The 15,772-nt window shown below is 42.9% G+C and overlaps 1 protein-coding gene across 3 annotated transcripts in view; it reads right to left on the reverse strand.

The window, feature by feature from the left end:
- Positions 1 to 15,772, reverse strand: part of cdk19 (cyclin dependent kinase 19) — an 84,569-nt gene that overhangs the window by 65,519 nt on the left and 3,278 nt on the right. For 2 of the 3 annotated variants that reach the window (XM_072678278.1, XM_072678298.1), the window contains exon 2: positions 6,646 to 6,751. In XM_072678278.1, coding sequence (XP_072534379.1) covers positions 6,646 to 6,751 — 106 coding nt within the window. The remainder of the gene's footprint in view (positions 1 to 6,645; positions 6,752 to 15,772) is intronic. The other variant, XM_072678287.1, reaches the window with a different exon arrangement.

Below are 15,772 nucleotides of genomic sequence, written 5' to 3' on the forward strand. Positions count from 1 at the left end.
TTAAGTTACTGTGTAGCAAGGTAAAATTCTGTGCGTTTAATATCTTATAATCCAGTCTGACTCTCCTCCCTGACCCATCAGCTCCCAGCCCCTGGGTTCTCCCGCTGGTAAAACAGAGCATTTCAGTGATAGTTTTATAAAGGTTCAGATATTATGGCCTGTTTTATTTCATTTTTCAGGTGGTTTGCCATTCTTCAGTATCATTTTAGGGCAATGTTTATCTGTTTATCAGTTTACCTACATAGAAGAACCACTTTGGGCTTCATTAAGAACCTTGTTGGTAGAGACGTGTGACTGTAATGTGAAGAAGAGCCTTCACATCAAGCGAATCTTCTTAGGAGATGTGCGAGTGTGAAGGGTCTTCTCTAAATCAAACAAGGTTCTTTATGGAACCAACAGTTGTTCTTTTATGGCATCGCTCAAGGAACCATTTGTAGCATCTTTACTGTTAAGAGTGTAGTGCTTCTGTCTGTCTGTCTGTCTGTCTCTCTCTTGCTTACGTGAGCATTCCCTTTTGTTTTGTGACGATCGTTTCACATGGCTCCAGTCTGGCATTTAGAAACAGAGGCTGAACACATCACTTGGAAACCACAATGTTCTGTTCCGCTTTGGTTATATCAGGCGCGCGTGTGTGAGAGTTTGTGAGAGGGGTGTTTGTGGGACTGGATGAGCACTTAAGCCAGGTCAATACAGTTGAGTGTGCACATTAGCCTATAGAGAGCTTTACAGCTGCGGATGTCACATGGAGCACCACTATGCTCTGGAGAACAGGATGAAAATGGCCTACAACCTAAAAAAATATATGTACATACAGAACATACAGTAAATATACACACACACACACACACGCACACAGGTTTCAGTATTAGAAACACCCACCTTGTGCTTACACTCATTGGCCACTTTATTAGAAACACCTATCCTGTGCTTCCACCTACCCTGTTTCCGTAATGAAATTTTGCTGTTGTTTAATTCTCGATTGCTCTACCATTGAAGGCCTCTGTATACTTCCAGCGAAACAAAGCTCGCAAGGTTTACGTGAGGTTGCGCGAATCCACCGTAACGAGATTACAAGCATTTCTGTTTTGACTGCTCCAGTACTGCAGGTGGCGCTATGACATTCAGTGGTCATTTCAATAATTAAAAGTATTGCATGAGGTGAAATACTGCCGTTTAACCACCGACCAATCACATGCCTTGTTCACGCCATGGCGAACATCTGCAGTTGTCATTTATTTCCGTAATTACGTCATTTTGTTGGCCATTGCCCAGTGCAACAGGAAAACAGATGGCTGGTGCCAGATGGCTGAAATAGATGAAAGGGACTGTAACTATCTCATGAGATGCTTCTTAATAATACTGGGATAATAATGTTTACTGCCTTGATTTCATAATTTCCGCAGACGATAATCATTTGTCTACGTTTACGTTACCGCCCAGGCCTACCGGACATTACTTCTAGCTACCGGACAGACCTTCATAGCTGCACTGATCAAATAGAAAGGTATACCTAAATTGTTATTTACACAAGATATTGTAAAAACTGAAGATTTTCCATAATTCTGAGAACAAATAAAAGAATGAGATTTGAATATTCAGTAGCCCTTCCTGCTCACATCATTATTGCTGATGCTGGTGTACCTGGTACTGTTACTATCCTCACTGAGTTCTGTAATACAGCAGCTCTTAATGTACTTAATGTAACTTAATGTATTCCTTACTAGAGGGCTAACGACATCACAGTCCCAAATACAACAGGACAGTTTCCTCAGTATTAGGCAATGTAGTATCCTGTTGGCATACATTCTAGTAAAGATGCGCAAGCTTTTCCTACGCATTTTTACTTTTCATACCAAACAGGGTATGTCTGTACATCTGGAACTACTAGCGCCCCCTATTGGATCTCCCAGGGTAACAAATCAAACAGTTTTGGTTCAGTCTGTTCCATTCATATTTTACTGCTCCATAAAATAAGCTGCTCTGCCGCTACTGGAACGAGCACTGAGTGAAAAGCTTTGAACAGTGCATCGTCAATGTGCTGAAGAGACATTACGTCAAGGACAGGGAGAGATTTGAGAGCAATTTCCGTTGGTCTAATTTAATATATTTGTATATGTTCTAGTAAAAGACCAAACCCTGGCTCCACTCGAAGTACACACAGCTGGTCACATGCAGCAGAAATGCCAGGTCTTGACAGCGCTGGGCTAACAGCACTGCAGCAGCAAGCAGAGTTAATAATCCTGTGTGCTGATGCCGTGCTCAGAGAGACGAGTAACAAACCAGCAATGTTTCCATGACAGATAAAATATCAATATCTAGCTCTCAGGGCAGTGTTATGTCAAACACTGTGGCTACATTTTAATGTGTGTGTGTGTGTGTGTGTGTGTGTGTGTACTCATGTGTATTTGTCAAAACTGTGCCTGGTAAAAAATACTGGCATTTCTGTTTCCCAAATATGTGTGTGCATGTGTGTGTGTGTGTGTATGTGTTTGTGTGTGTGTGTGTGTGTGTGTGTGTGTTTGACCACTCATGGTTGCTGGCATTCTGTTTTGAGCAGAAAGGAATGCAGACTCTTACATAAGACCTCTGTTCCACACACTTAAATGTTACAACAAACACACCCACACACACACACACACACATATACCTACCTGTCCGTGGGAGCTCCTACACATTTATACTCCACACTAGGGATGGATGGATACTAATTTCCACAGAGAGACCGCTGTTTCTAATTTTCTTCACTTACTTCCCACCAATGGCTATATTCGTCATATGGTCGCTGTCATGTAAAAACCTTGTACATCTATTTGAGCTGTTTTTCACTTTTTGACATAAATGTGAATCTGGCAGTTGTTCTTTACACTGTATAAAAACGTCATGGTGAATGAACCAACAGCTCCAAAGTGACTCCTGTGAAGGAGGTACTAGATTTTTGCGTGTCAGCAAAACTGTATAACATATATATCCTCTGCAATTTTAGCTTCTCACTCTGGTTCATACAGTAAAACTCATGCACAGCAAAAAGAAAAAAACTCCTGTAGTTGGGTGGCACCACTTCTAGAAGAACACTTAGACCACCTAAACCTAAACATTCATATCCAAATATCCATAAATCATTAGAGGTCTTCTAAAAACACTGGCTACCATTTGTGCTCTGCCGCATCCATAATGGTGCATAGTGCTCGGACCCCGATGATTGTCACTTGCAAGGTCATTTGAGGACAGACTCTCTACTCATAAAGCCGTTAGGACAGTAAATATAAATAAACATGCGCTACAGCAAGTACACAGTGCTAATTGCTACACATACACCTCCAGCTTGTAGACCCCAAGCAAAACTAAAGGCACCAAACAGATCTTGGTGGGTCCACTACATCTGGGGTACAATTAGAGAGAGGATTATTGTGGTTATCGCATCCATGTGACTTTGTCCTACACCTTTCAGATGAAAGCTCAAGGGTAGCTGTTTTTTTTGGTTGCTAACAACAGTCATTTACATAAATGAACCATTTTTCATTACAAATCTACAATCGAAAATGAAATGTGCCAACGTTATTTTCACTTTCAGTGGCTGATCTAGCTATAGGTTTCCTGTGAGCATTGTCCAGCATAGTTTACTGAAGGTATCACTTTAAAAAGCATCATTCTATTCAAAGGGTCAAACTACAGGAACATGTTAACAGAACTAAAAGGCATCATGATTAATGCATTAACTTGCATGAATGCTTTGCTGAAGTCTGCATTTAGCCATCTCCACTGCACTGTAGACATTTCCCACAAAATGCTTAGTATTACTGCTGATATGGGGATCCTATCCATCCCTCACGTTCCATGTTTCCTCTAGGTTTTGTTTATTTTTTCTGCGGCGGTGGGAGATCCATTTATACATGTGGCATCTTTCACCCACTGGAAGTTCATTTTTACACGCTGCTCTGATAAAGCGGTCAGCAACACTTATCATGCTTGTTATCAGTGGTACTCCCTTTACTACCTCTTCGCAAACTGGCTGGTTTCCAGCTGAAAGATAAGAGCTGTACAGGGCTAGCATAGTAAGGTTAGCTAAGGTAACTTGGCTTTAGGCTTTGTTTGTTTACCAAAATGCCTTTCTGTGAGTAAAGGTCAAGTCACATGTGATGTACTGTGGCTTTCTGTGGTCTCCATATGGCTTTAACTTAATGAAGTACTGTCGAAATGTTGCATGGCCCGACGCACTGAGGAATTGAAGCTTGTGCATGCATTGATGCGTGGCACTGGCACTGTCTCCGTACAACTGCAACTGCGTTCCACTGCAAAACTATTCAGAACTATTACAATTATTGTTCACACGTATATAAAGTATATATGTATATAATATATATAACAGTTAGCTAGTTTCATCTACCATTCCCCTCATCTCACCCGTTCTTGTCTTCCTTATTTCTGTCTTCCTCTTGTGCTTAGAAAGACTGGGTTGGGCGTTATCGCCTCTCTACTCTCCATTGCGATTATATGACCTTTCATAAAATCCTGAAGCAGTGGTGGCAATAAATGATATGTAGTGGAAACACAGTGTCCGATGTTGGGTATGTGACCTCATTTTAGCCCCTTCGTATTTACAAACTAAAGAAAGGTCTATCTGTAGGTCTACCTGGCCTCACTTTGCAACTACAGCTGTACGGAAACAAGACATTTACATTTAAGGCGTTTAGCAGACGCTCTTATCCAGAGCGACTTACAAAAGTGCTTCACTGTTTACTCATAAATAACTTCAGCTAGTTTAAATAGACTAAAAATTCAAAGATATCTCTAAGTTTAGACACTACTAAACACAGATCAGTAAGGAGAGTATTCTCGGAAGATGTGGGTCTTCAGTCTGGGTTCGTTCGGACACCCAGGGGAAGCTCGTTCCACCACTTTGGTGCCAGTACAGAAAAAAGCCTGGATGCTTGTAATCCGTGGATCTTAAAGGATGGCGGGTCGAGCTGAGTCAGACACTGCTCAGCTACAGTGTTGCTTACTGTTTTTTGACATCTGAGGAACATTTCTATCTTGCACAGCTAGAAAGCTCCTCAGCTTCAACTGTCTTTACCTATGTCCACTTTTACTGATGACAAGGCTCTTTGCTACTGCTTTACAATGTCACATGTTTGAGGCAAGTACACAATGCTAATTGCTACACATACACCTCCAGCTTGTAGATCCCAAGCAAAACTAAAGGCACCAAACACATCGAGGAGGTGGATCGACTACATCTGGGGTACAATTAGGGAGAGGGTTATTCAGGGTATCGCGTCCATGTGACCACACTGTTCGCATCGGACTACATTACACTGAGGCCCTGACTGTGGCATTCTCACCATCCAGGAAATGTGAAAGAGTGGTTTAGGCATGGTTTAGGCATTTGTCACACCCCTCTGATCGAGGCTGATAAAAATCTTGCATGAAGAATGTTGGAATGTTAGCTGGCCAAATGCATTCCTGACCATGGAAAAATACGCAGCAGTAACAACAACAAAAACAGCAGCAACATCAACGTCATGATCATCAACCCCCGGCCAGGAGTAGCAGCCTCCATGAGCTTCAGGAGAGACCGCACTTCGCTTAAAGCTCCAGCGTGAATGTAAGGACCGGTTGGCAACTTCCAGAGATGGGCACCTCATGGCCATAATCCTTGACAGCTGATTCTGCTTTTGGTTAGGAGGACGCGTCAGGCGTTCTTGAGGCAGGGATGTTAACCTAAGAGCTAACCTAGCTAGTCTTACAAGCCGCTGACTCATTCACAACTGAGCCAATTCTCTAGGTAAGGATGATCTGGTGTCGGTTTCCTCTCCACAAAATGGTAAGAGCAGGCGTATGGACGGTGGTTTTACATTTAGAGCCTTCAACCTTAGACACAGGTGCTCGTCATTGGAAGGAGGTGGATGCAAGTTACATGGTGCCTCACAACTCTCTGAACTTTTTCTGACTCTGTTGCTCATTATTGTGGTATCCTCTAACTGATTATACTACACTACTCGTTTATTATCGCTGCCCTTGTACTGTACACCAACTGATCAGCTGTAGCACTGGAAGTTCTATCACAAAATAAACAAAGATGCCCCCCGCTCCTATTATTTAATGGAATAAGGTGGATACCATAGTGTTGTGTGATGAGCAGGAGGTTTGGAGACAGATACACAGTGCTCTCAAGCTCAGCTCCAATCAGCATTCAACAGACAACAAACCCTGCAGTCTCTCTCTGTCGCTTGGGGTTGCATCTCTCTGATAAGGCTGCACAGACAGCTGGAAGCTCTACATTTATTAGGTTCACTGCTTAACTCAGTAGCTGAAAATACCACAGGAAACACCTGCGGCTGCAGGATAAGCTCAATTTCGTTGCTGATTTCCATTGATTTTACATTTACAGTCTCTACTCAGACATTTTCTTAGGGGTATTTGTCATTTGTTTTGCTCGCTTAAAGCTTCTTTTTTAATTCCACTGTCCTTCCCGTTTCCTGTGGCTGTGGCAATTTGAATGTTGAACCCTCATTTGACTTCGTAACCTCATTTGGCAGGGAAAACTGGAACGCAGAGTCGAACAGGATTCTCCAATAACTTGAAGGCAGGAGAACAACATGCAACACACCCATCAGAGTAAACAAGGTCGTACTTTTTTCAAATGACCTGGACGTTGGAAAGAGCTGCGGGACTCACCGCGATCTCCCGGCAGGCAGACATAGAGATCCCAGTGCCTTCAATCTGCTTCAGAGCATACTCCTTCTCATCCTTCCTACAGACACAGAAAACAAACACACACTCAGCGTTAGGTACAAATTCTACCAACAGTGCTGCCCAACTTAGCCAATTTACACCTAAAAATGATGTATACATAAACAGTCCACAGTCATAGGAAAGTCTTAGCAGCCCTGGTCAAGTGATAATTTCTATTTTTGTTAACACAAAAATGAACTGGAGACAATAAAAATAAAGATTGGATGGAATTTTATGTGTCATTTATTTTACTGGGGAAAAAAGATAAAAGATAAAGATAAAATAAATAAGTAATTAACAAATTAATAAAATATGCGATATGGAAGCTTGTTTACACTGGTTTACACCAGAACAACAAAACATGCCATGTCCCCAGGCTAGCCCAAACGTCAGCATACAACTACATTAGAACTAACAATAAACAGACAGGGTGACTGGTATCCTAGTGGTAAAAGACATGGGACTGCAACTGAATGGTAATGGATTCAAATCCCAGTCCAGACGACAAATAGCTGGTTGTGTCATGGGGCTGTGAGAGTGGACACACATGCTGTGGTTACTTGTAAAGATTGGGCAGTCATTGGTGTGGGGCAACGTTTATTACCAGCACCTGCCAGTGTCTTCTTGTTGTGATGTTAGCACTCATCAGTACTTTTTTAAACCACAAAAAAGCTTCAGTGTTTGGTTTTAATAATAGCTTGGAAAAGAAAAGTCAATGTGAGTTTGAATAATAAATAATAAATAATGAGTTATAAAGTTAAAAGAATTCTGACGCTCAGTACACATTATCAACGCTATCCTACAGGAGCTGGGAACCTCTTAGGGTGTTTTGAGGTCAAGGAAAGGTTTTTAGAAGAAGGTTGAAGGTTCCTCCACAGTTTTAAATGGAAGGTTATTAACACTGTTATGGATGTATTTATTCTTAGCAATGTATTAAAAGGTAGATCCTATAGGAACTGGAAACCTTTTAAGGTGCTTTGAGGAACCTTCAAGGATAGTTTTTAGAAGAAAAGGATATTTTACTGTCAACAGTATAGCTTCTGCAGAAGTGCCATCCTTCTGGTCTGTCACAGTCTGTCACATGCTTTCTCTGACACAAACTCCGTGATTCACAATGCTTCAAAACTACCAGCTAAATCACATTCCTAAGTGATCACCATAGTCAGCAGAGAGACTGAAAGGTTCAGTGTTTTTAGTCTTGGCACAAAAACGGGAAGCTTCGGGAGCGTAAGGCTTTGAAGTAGGGCTGGGCAATATGACAGGTATTGTTATGGTTACATCACCATTTGCTTTTTGAATAGGCTGCGGGTATTGTCCGTACTTAACACTGACCAGCCGCTACCAGTGTAAAAAAATGAGCCCTGAGCTTCATTGGATCCAGTGCAGGGTAGTATGTGAACTCACAGGTTTTGATTAGAGATAATACCTGGTATTGGTTTGGGGTCAATATCAGCAGGAAACTCTGGATCAGAGATCAGAGGGACACTGGATCGGATATGCGATACACTTGAGCGAAGTTTTTTTTTTTTTTACAAAGGGCCTATATCCTACATCTGAATTCCTCGGAATTAAACATGAAAACAGCTTGAGCTGACTGATGCCTTTGGGATGCACAAAAAAATCTTTCCATAATAATCTCTAATATTTACACCAGTCAGCCAAAACCATGAAACCACTGACAGGTGAAGTAAATAACACTGATAATATGATTACAACGGCACCTGTCGAGGAGTGGGATGTACTTATAAGGCAGCAAGTGAACTGTTCTTATAGTTGAAGTGTTGAAGCAGGAAAAATGATTAGGTGTAAAGTTCTGAGCCACTTTGAGCCTAGTTGTGATGGCTAGACGACTGGATGAGATGATCTCCAAAACATTAGGCAGGCAATGCTTGGAGGCCCCACCTCACAACTTACAGAACTTTAGACACATCTGATACTATACCCCAGGACACCTTCAGAGGTCTCAGATCAAGCGACAGAAAGGACTGGTTTTGGGTCTGTAGCTCACTTGCTAAGCTAGTCTTTGCTTAGCTAGCTCAGCTACAGATCCAGCAAGCATCAGACAGCTCAGTGTAGCTGCTGCTAACCCTGCTGACTAACTTACACGAGTATTGACAACAAAAACTTGTCCAGCGACTGGTGTTGGGAGTCACAGAAAGGTCAAGTGAGACAGGCGTTTGGACTCCAGGTAGCCGGCTAGGCTTATCTAAGCTTATATTAATCAGCTAGAAGGCCAAACACCACAGCAAAGTGTTCTAGATAACTGATGCTCAAATTACACATGTTTAGAGGATAAAGCCTCACAGAGCACAAGAAAATGATCCTTGGAGAGATCCTTCGACTGTTTTCAGGCACATTTAGTAGACTGGTTCATTCAGGTTTGCTTGCTTCCCTTTTTTTATTTGAACTCCTCACGTTGTTAACCTCCCCACTATGGTGGGCTTGTCTTTTTCCCCACCTTGTGGCTTTCTTAAATGCACACCAATGAGCTATTTTGGCCGTGTACTAGAACAGAAATTCATCATAAATTTTAAATATTGCAGTAAACAGTATTAACCAGTATTCCATGTCACTTCCATGCAACGTCTCCATAAACTCCAGCAAACTGTATGGCCAACAGGTCATGTAATTTGCTTTAATGAGGGACAGATTTAGACAAAATTAGGTATTAGAATGGAACTGGTAATACCAGCCCTTTAACAGGAGAGCTTGGGAAATTACTAAGCTAACACACTCACGCAGTATCATCCCTAGTGAAGGCCATTTATGAACTAAAAAGACACCAAACGCAGCTGGGTTACGTGTGACATACAGTAATTCAGCACCATGTGTTGATGGGTGCTGAGTACTGGCAATTAAGAGTACATGCAGCCAGGCTAGACTGGGTCTTTACATCCCACGGTTGCGTGCACATGGTGAGCCTCAGGGTGAGGCGAGGTTTTGAATGTGGTGAACTTGGGTGAGTCAAGCAAACACGACACCAGGAGCTGAAACAAGGAAGGAGAGAGAAAGTACAGTGCAGATAGTGATTCAGAATGCTGATGCAATCATCACTTATTAAAAAAACAAACCTTAGCGGCTCCACGAAATGCATTTTTAATCATATCTGATGTGACACAATGTAATAAGGAGCAGACGTGGGACATCAGGGGGAGTTTTATGCTGCATTGCTTTTTGATTGACAGGAGCCAATCATATGCATCTATCATGATTTATGACAGTGTTTGTCTTCAACGGCCTTGCATTGTTGGTTTGGGTGTTGTCATATTTTGAATAGCTGGAGCTTCTGCTTTGACGTTATGATGGTAGGCGGACGATGGAAAAAAAGATTTTTCGACCCGAGCAGCGATGTAATCATTGCTAGTGGCTTTACAAACATTTGCCACCCGATATGATAGCAGAACACACCAGACGTGGACACTGTCCCACAAATAGTCGCTCGTTTATTCACAGCAAAACTCAAATATCAGCAATATTAGGAAACATTAATGTGCGCACAAAACACATTTTAGAATAAAACAGTGGCCAAAGTCACCACCATCACCATAACAGTGCTTTCACTGCTGCATGCCACTGCCTGTCAAGTACCATCCCTGATTATAGCAATTCTATAATCAGAACAATGTTTTTTAACACTGTTAGGCTGGCAATATGGCGACACAGTGTTGTGATGATTCAGTGTGCTGATTCAGATCTGTCCACTGCACTGTAGTCTGACCAGATCAGAAGCCAACAGTAGGTGCAAATTACTGAGCTGTGTCATCGTTTACCAAAAGCCAGAACAACAAAACACAGGTCCCGACCATGTCCATGGCATAACACGAGGAAGGAACTGTATAACGCAGTGTTACTCACGGTGGGCTGTGTACATGGTGCCTGTTCAAAGTTTGAGGAACTCGTTGATAACTCGCCTTCATTGAAAATGTGAACACTCTTGCAGTCAGAGAAGATAAAGCACATGTATAGGTTTCATTGGCATAAAGCTTCTGTTTGTTCATACTGTGGGTATGCTATCACGTTCCCTAAAGTCTTCATCATCGTGAAATACAAGATTCAATCATGCACTCCCTTTCATACACGGTTCTTAAATACCACTCAATTTGCTAAATGTCTACATAGTTTAATGGTAAAAAAAACCCTGCACCTTACACACGTATGGCCCAGCCCATGATCTGGTGTGGGGCATAAGAGGAAGCTACTCAGTTTCAGGCAGGTGGTGCTCATGTTATGGCCGATTGGTGAAAGTATTAAAAAAGCTAAGCTCACATTTAGTGCTTCTGTTTCCATGCTTCTGCATGCAATATGAAGCTATAATGAAGTTCTGCTGTATACCGCAGATGCCCCAACGGCCACCCTAGTTTCTGTAACAACAAGGAACCATTGTTTGGGGGCTTTGAATGCCGGTTGACCAGAGTCTGCATGGTCACCCATATTCTAAATCACCCACTACATTACAACCTCTTCACCGGGTTAATCAGCTCAGCTCGATGGTTAACCCGGTTCATTGTAGAGGTACTCTTCATCTTTACATTGGTGGTGCCTGGACCCAGGGGTTTTTCACATATTTTATTTACTATCCAAAATGACCCATAAACTACATGCATGTTCTGGCTTTTATATGTAACTGCTGCTGATGATGATAAGATAGCAGTAGGTCAATAGGGGAACCTTTTTTCCCTTGGGTACTACTTTGCCATACAACACCCTGCATGTAACTTTAACACCATTAATAGACATAGTCTCAATGTCTGGGTAGAAACTGTCTATGCTCACCACAGTGAGCAAATCTAGTTTTTTTAGAATGGTGCATTTCGCTCCCACCCTTTCTGAATGAGCTTGTTTACTTCTTAGCCATTTAATTATGCAGAATGTTTGAAACATGGATGGAAATTCCTCTTTAACAGCACATACTGAATCTCTCGGGGCTCATAGGGAACGGATGAGTGCGGACATCACGCCAGGGAATAAACCATGTGGCATTTCCCAAGTGCTGTTCCCAAGGCAGGACTCGGATGACTTGTGATTGAGTTTTCCTTCAAATAAACCTTCTTGCTCTGTCATTTAACGCTAACAGGCTAAGAATGCATGTTCCTTTGCACCCACGCGATAAAGAAGTCACTTGCCCCTGAACTTGCGATGGGCAGTGGATCAGTATCAAAGAGAGAAAGCACTAAAGTAGATGGCAGTTCTGCTTCCTCTATAATCTTATTCATCTGGACAAGAAGAAGGAACAAAAAAGAGTGAAGACCTGCCTAGTATCAGCGCACCTCCTTAACAGTCTGCACGCTTGACTCCGGCACAGTGTGGAATAATACCAGCTCCCGAGCTCTATCGGACCACTTCTGATAGCGAGACCAAAAACAACAGCAGACATCCTTAACTGGCTCTCGCCAGGGGACAAGGCCATTATCAACACGTAAACACCGGCTATTCAAACAAGCTCACAAGTGTTAGCATGCAGACAAAAACAGGAACAATATGCGAGGTCAAGAGGGCCTGTATGGCATGCCCCCCACTCCTCCCCTCCCCTTCCCATCCACCCTCCCACCCGCTTCACTATGTGTTTTTTTCTCTTCTTTCAAACACCACAAAGGGTCTTTTTTGCCCCTGAAGTTAAGCTGTGAATAACAGGAGAGGAGAACCTTCTGATAGACTGCTAAGGCCTGAATTTAAACCTACGACCTCTGTGTCAAAGTCAAGCATGAGTGGAACAACATGGTTCTGTTCATTTTCTGCCACCAAACCCATCCTGTAGTCACCCTACAATGAGCTCAAGGGGAGATATATTGGGTTTTTGTTTTACAGCAAATGTATGAGCTACAATGAAACCACTCAAAGGTAATGGAAGCTAATCGCCTCCCCCTCCCCAGTCTGTCTTCGTCATGTTTGTTGTCTGCGACCCCAGCTCTGCCTTAGACCTGCCCGATCTATACTGTTCTAGCCCTGCCTCCTCTGTAGACCTGCCTGCCCTCTCGTTATCCTCCCCGGGTGTCTCAGGTCTTCTCTTCAGTATCTATACTCCTGTATTTGCTCTGTTCTTGAATCATTGCTAACTGTTCTCTGCTAAGCACCGTATGTTCCTCTGTTCTGTTATGTTGTGTGAACTGTTTTGGTTGATGATTTCTGTTTCTTTGAACGTTCTCACTTAGGGATGCACCGATACGATATTAGGATCGGATATCGGTCTTGATGTTAACAAAATTTGCTGGATTGGGTATCGGATAATTAGGCCGATCCATGGTACAGATCCTTTTACTTTAATTAGTTGGTGTGAAACTAATACATTTATATTTATGTGTTCATTTGTTATATTATATAAAGTAATGAGTAAGTCAATCTTGATGCCTTAAGTCTCACCAACATGGTCAGGTATATGTTTCATTAATTCAGCAATGGTATCGGACTGGTATCGGATATTGACCGATATGCAAAGTTTACATATCGGTATCGGAACTAAAAAAGCCGGATTGGTGCATCCCTACTCTCACTAGCTTGACTGACATTGTGTTGGGCTGTCTTAAGAACTTGTCTTCTCACCTCCCAGGTTACACAATGATAAGCCCAACAAGCACAATGAGACTGCACAACAGGCATTCGGTGTAAACACAGGAAATACCCAAACAAAGGTTCATAGTTGTTACAGAGTCTAGTCTGTGGTATACAGCAGAACTTCATTATAGCTTCACACTGTATTCAGTTGTAAACAGAAGCACTAAACGTGAGCTCAGTGAGGACTGATGTAGGATCAGTTAGAGTATTCACCAATAAGCCATAATATGAGCACCACCTGCCTAATATTGAGCAGGTCCCCCTTGTGCCCCACAACAGATCTGACCATTCAAGGCATGAACCCAATATCAGGCACCAAGACGTTAGCAGCAAATCCTTTCAGTCCTGTAAGCTGTGAGGTGGGGCCTCCATGAATTGCATCAGTGAGCCTGGGGCACCCATGACCCTATTGCCGGTTCACCGGTTGTCCTTTTGGGAAGTACTGACCGCTACATACCAGAACCCAACCCCCCCCCCCCCTTGCCCCCAAGCCCTGCCTGGTGTTTTGGAGAAGTTCTGACCCAGTCGTCTAGCCAATTACAATTTGACCTTTGTTAAAGTCGCTCAGATCTTTAGGCTTGACCACTTTCATGTTTTGAAGAAAATCAAAGTACCACCTTTCAGGGGGACCAACGTTATGGCTGACCGGTACATGTCCAAATGCATCCAGACACTTTAAGGGGTACTCACTGCTGACACATACTTTGTATAATCTCCATAGAAAAGCACTGTCAATGGAGGGAGACACACTAGAGAAGCTGCACTTGAGCCTAAGGTCATCATGTTCAATGCAAAACAAGGACTAGAGGGGTATAGAGCCCCCCCTCCCCCGCCCCCAAGAACAGGGCCGAAGCCCAGTGGAACTCCATTCTCCATTTTTTGAGTTTTTGAGTAATTGAGCTCCGTCCAATACCTTTGAGATGAGTTGGAGTGCCAGAACTAATCATCTCATATCAGTACCTGACCTTACTAATGCTCCCATGGTTGACAGCAATCAAACCCTCAAAGCAATGTTCCCACATCTAATGTAAAAAGCCTTTCTAGAAGAGTAGAGGAGGTAGATGCAGTAAAGGGGGGCAAACTCTCTATTAATACACTTGATTTCAAAAGAAATGCTGGATGAGTAGATGTCTACAAACCTTTGAACCCACAGTTTTTACAAGAGTACAAAATCAGCCCACTTACACTTAAGGCTTCTGCTTTTCTGCAGTAAAGAGTGGGTGGGAATCTTCAGCCTTGTGCAGAAAACAAACACACGCCGAGGCAGGAGCGAAAGAGTACTGAGTCACTGAGCGAGAGAGCAGAGGGGAAAGTACGAGAGAGAGAGAGTGAGAGTGAGAGAGATGGTGGTGGTGGTGTGAAAGAGCATTATGTCTTGGCTCGCTGGCACTTAGGTAAAGGAAAGGAATCATTGGCCTTATTTAATCTTTACGACTATCCAACTGCCTATATAAAACCCTAAAACCTATCACTTTAGGTTTCATAACAGCTGCTCAGGCAAACACCATCACCAAACCGTAGAGCAGAACGCTATCAACAGAGAAAACGAGAACGTCTCAGCTCTGACCTCAGGTGAACTATACAGCAGATACAGGCTACAAGACAAGGCCTCCGACTCCACAAGGGCTGACTGCTGTGGGCGAGCTGTCAGCTACTGAGGAAGTCAGGTTTCACACACCATCATCGTTGTGTATTTCTCAACGGGTTCTCACTTGCTGCGTCTTTATCATAAAATGATCACTTTTTCATTACTCATGTCCAAACCATGAACTACATGTGACAATTACAGCCAGTCTTCGCTTGTGGGGGAAAGAAAAAAAAAAAAGCATAAGCTCGAAGCGCGAAACACTAACTTCTACCTAGTGGCACCTACTGGAATCAGACTAGCATTCATACTTGCAAATTTCAAAGTTTCTAATAGACCTTTAGCAATTCACAAATGTTCTCAGAACTGTGTAGTTGCCAATTCCCACCCTCTAGACTGGTCACCCTCCTCTCATGCAATGCCTACGCTAACAGGCCTGGCAAGGTGGCGGCTAGCAAATGCTTCCTCAGAAGGCAGCCAACCATTTATTTTCGGTCTGCTACTAATGCAACATCACCCACATTGGGTCTATTACAACATCAAAGTGAGTGACATGGGAAAGGGATAGGCCATTTTATTGACCCGGAGAGAGCAAAGCCACCTGTCAAGGGGTGGGATTCATGTATTGGGCAGCAGGTGAAAAGTCGGCTCTTGAAGTTGCCACATTGGAAGCAACTTACAGAACATAAAGGAGCTGCTGCAGATACACCATACGTCCGAATATGTGAGCATGAATTCCAATGAATTAGACAAACCATGTCTAATGCCAGGTGTGGATTAACAGGTTATAACCCCCCCTCCCCCCCCAACATTGCGCAGTGGAGCAGTGGAACTGTGTTCTCTGGAATGATGGCTGGTGCTCTAGCCAATACTTTTGGGATGAGTTGGGGATAACACCACCCTGAC

The sequence above is a fragment of the Salminus brasiliensis genome, chromosome 1 (assembly GCF_030463535.1).
Source record: "Salminus brasiliensis chromosome 1, fSalBra1.hap2, whole genome shotgun sequence".
Lineage (NCBI taxonomy): Eukaryota > Metazoa > Chordata > Actinopteri > Characiformes > Bryconidae > Salminus > Salminus brasiliensis.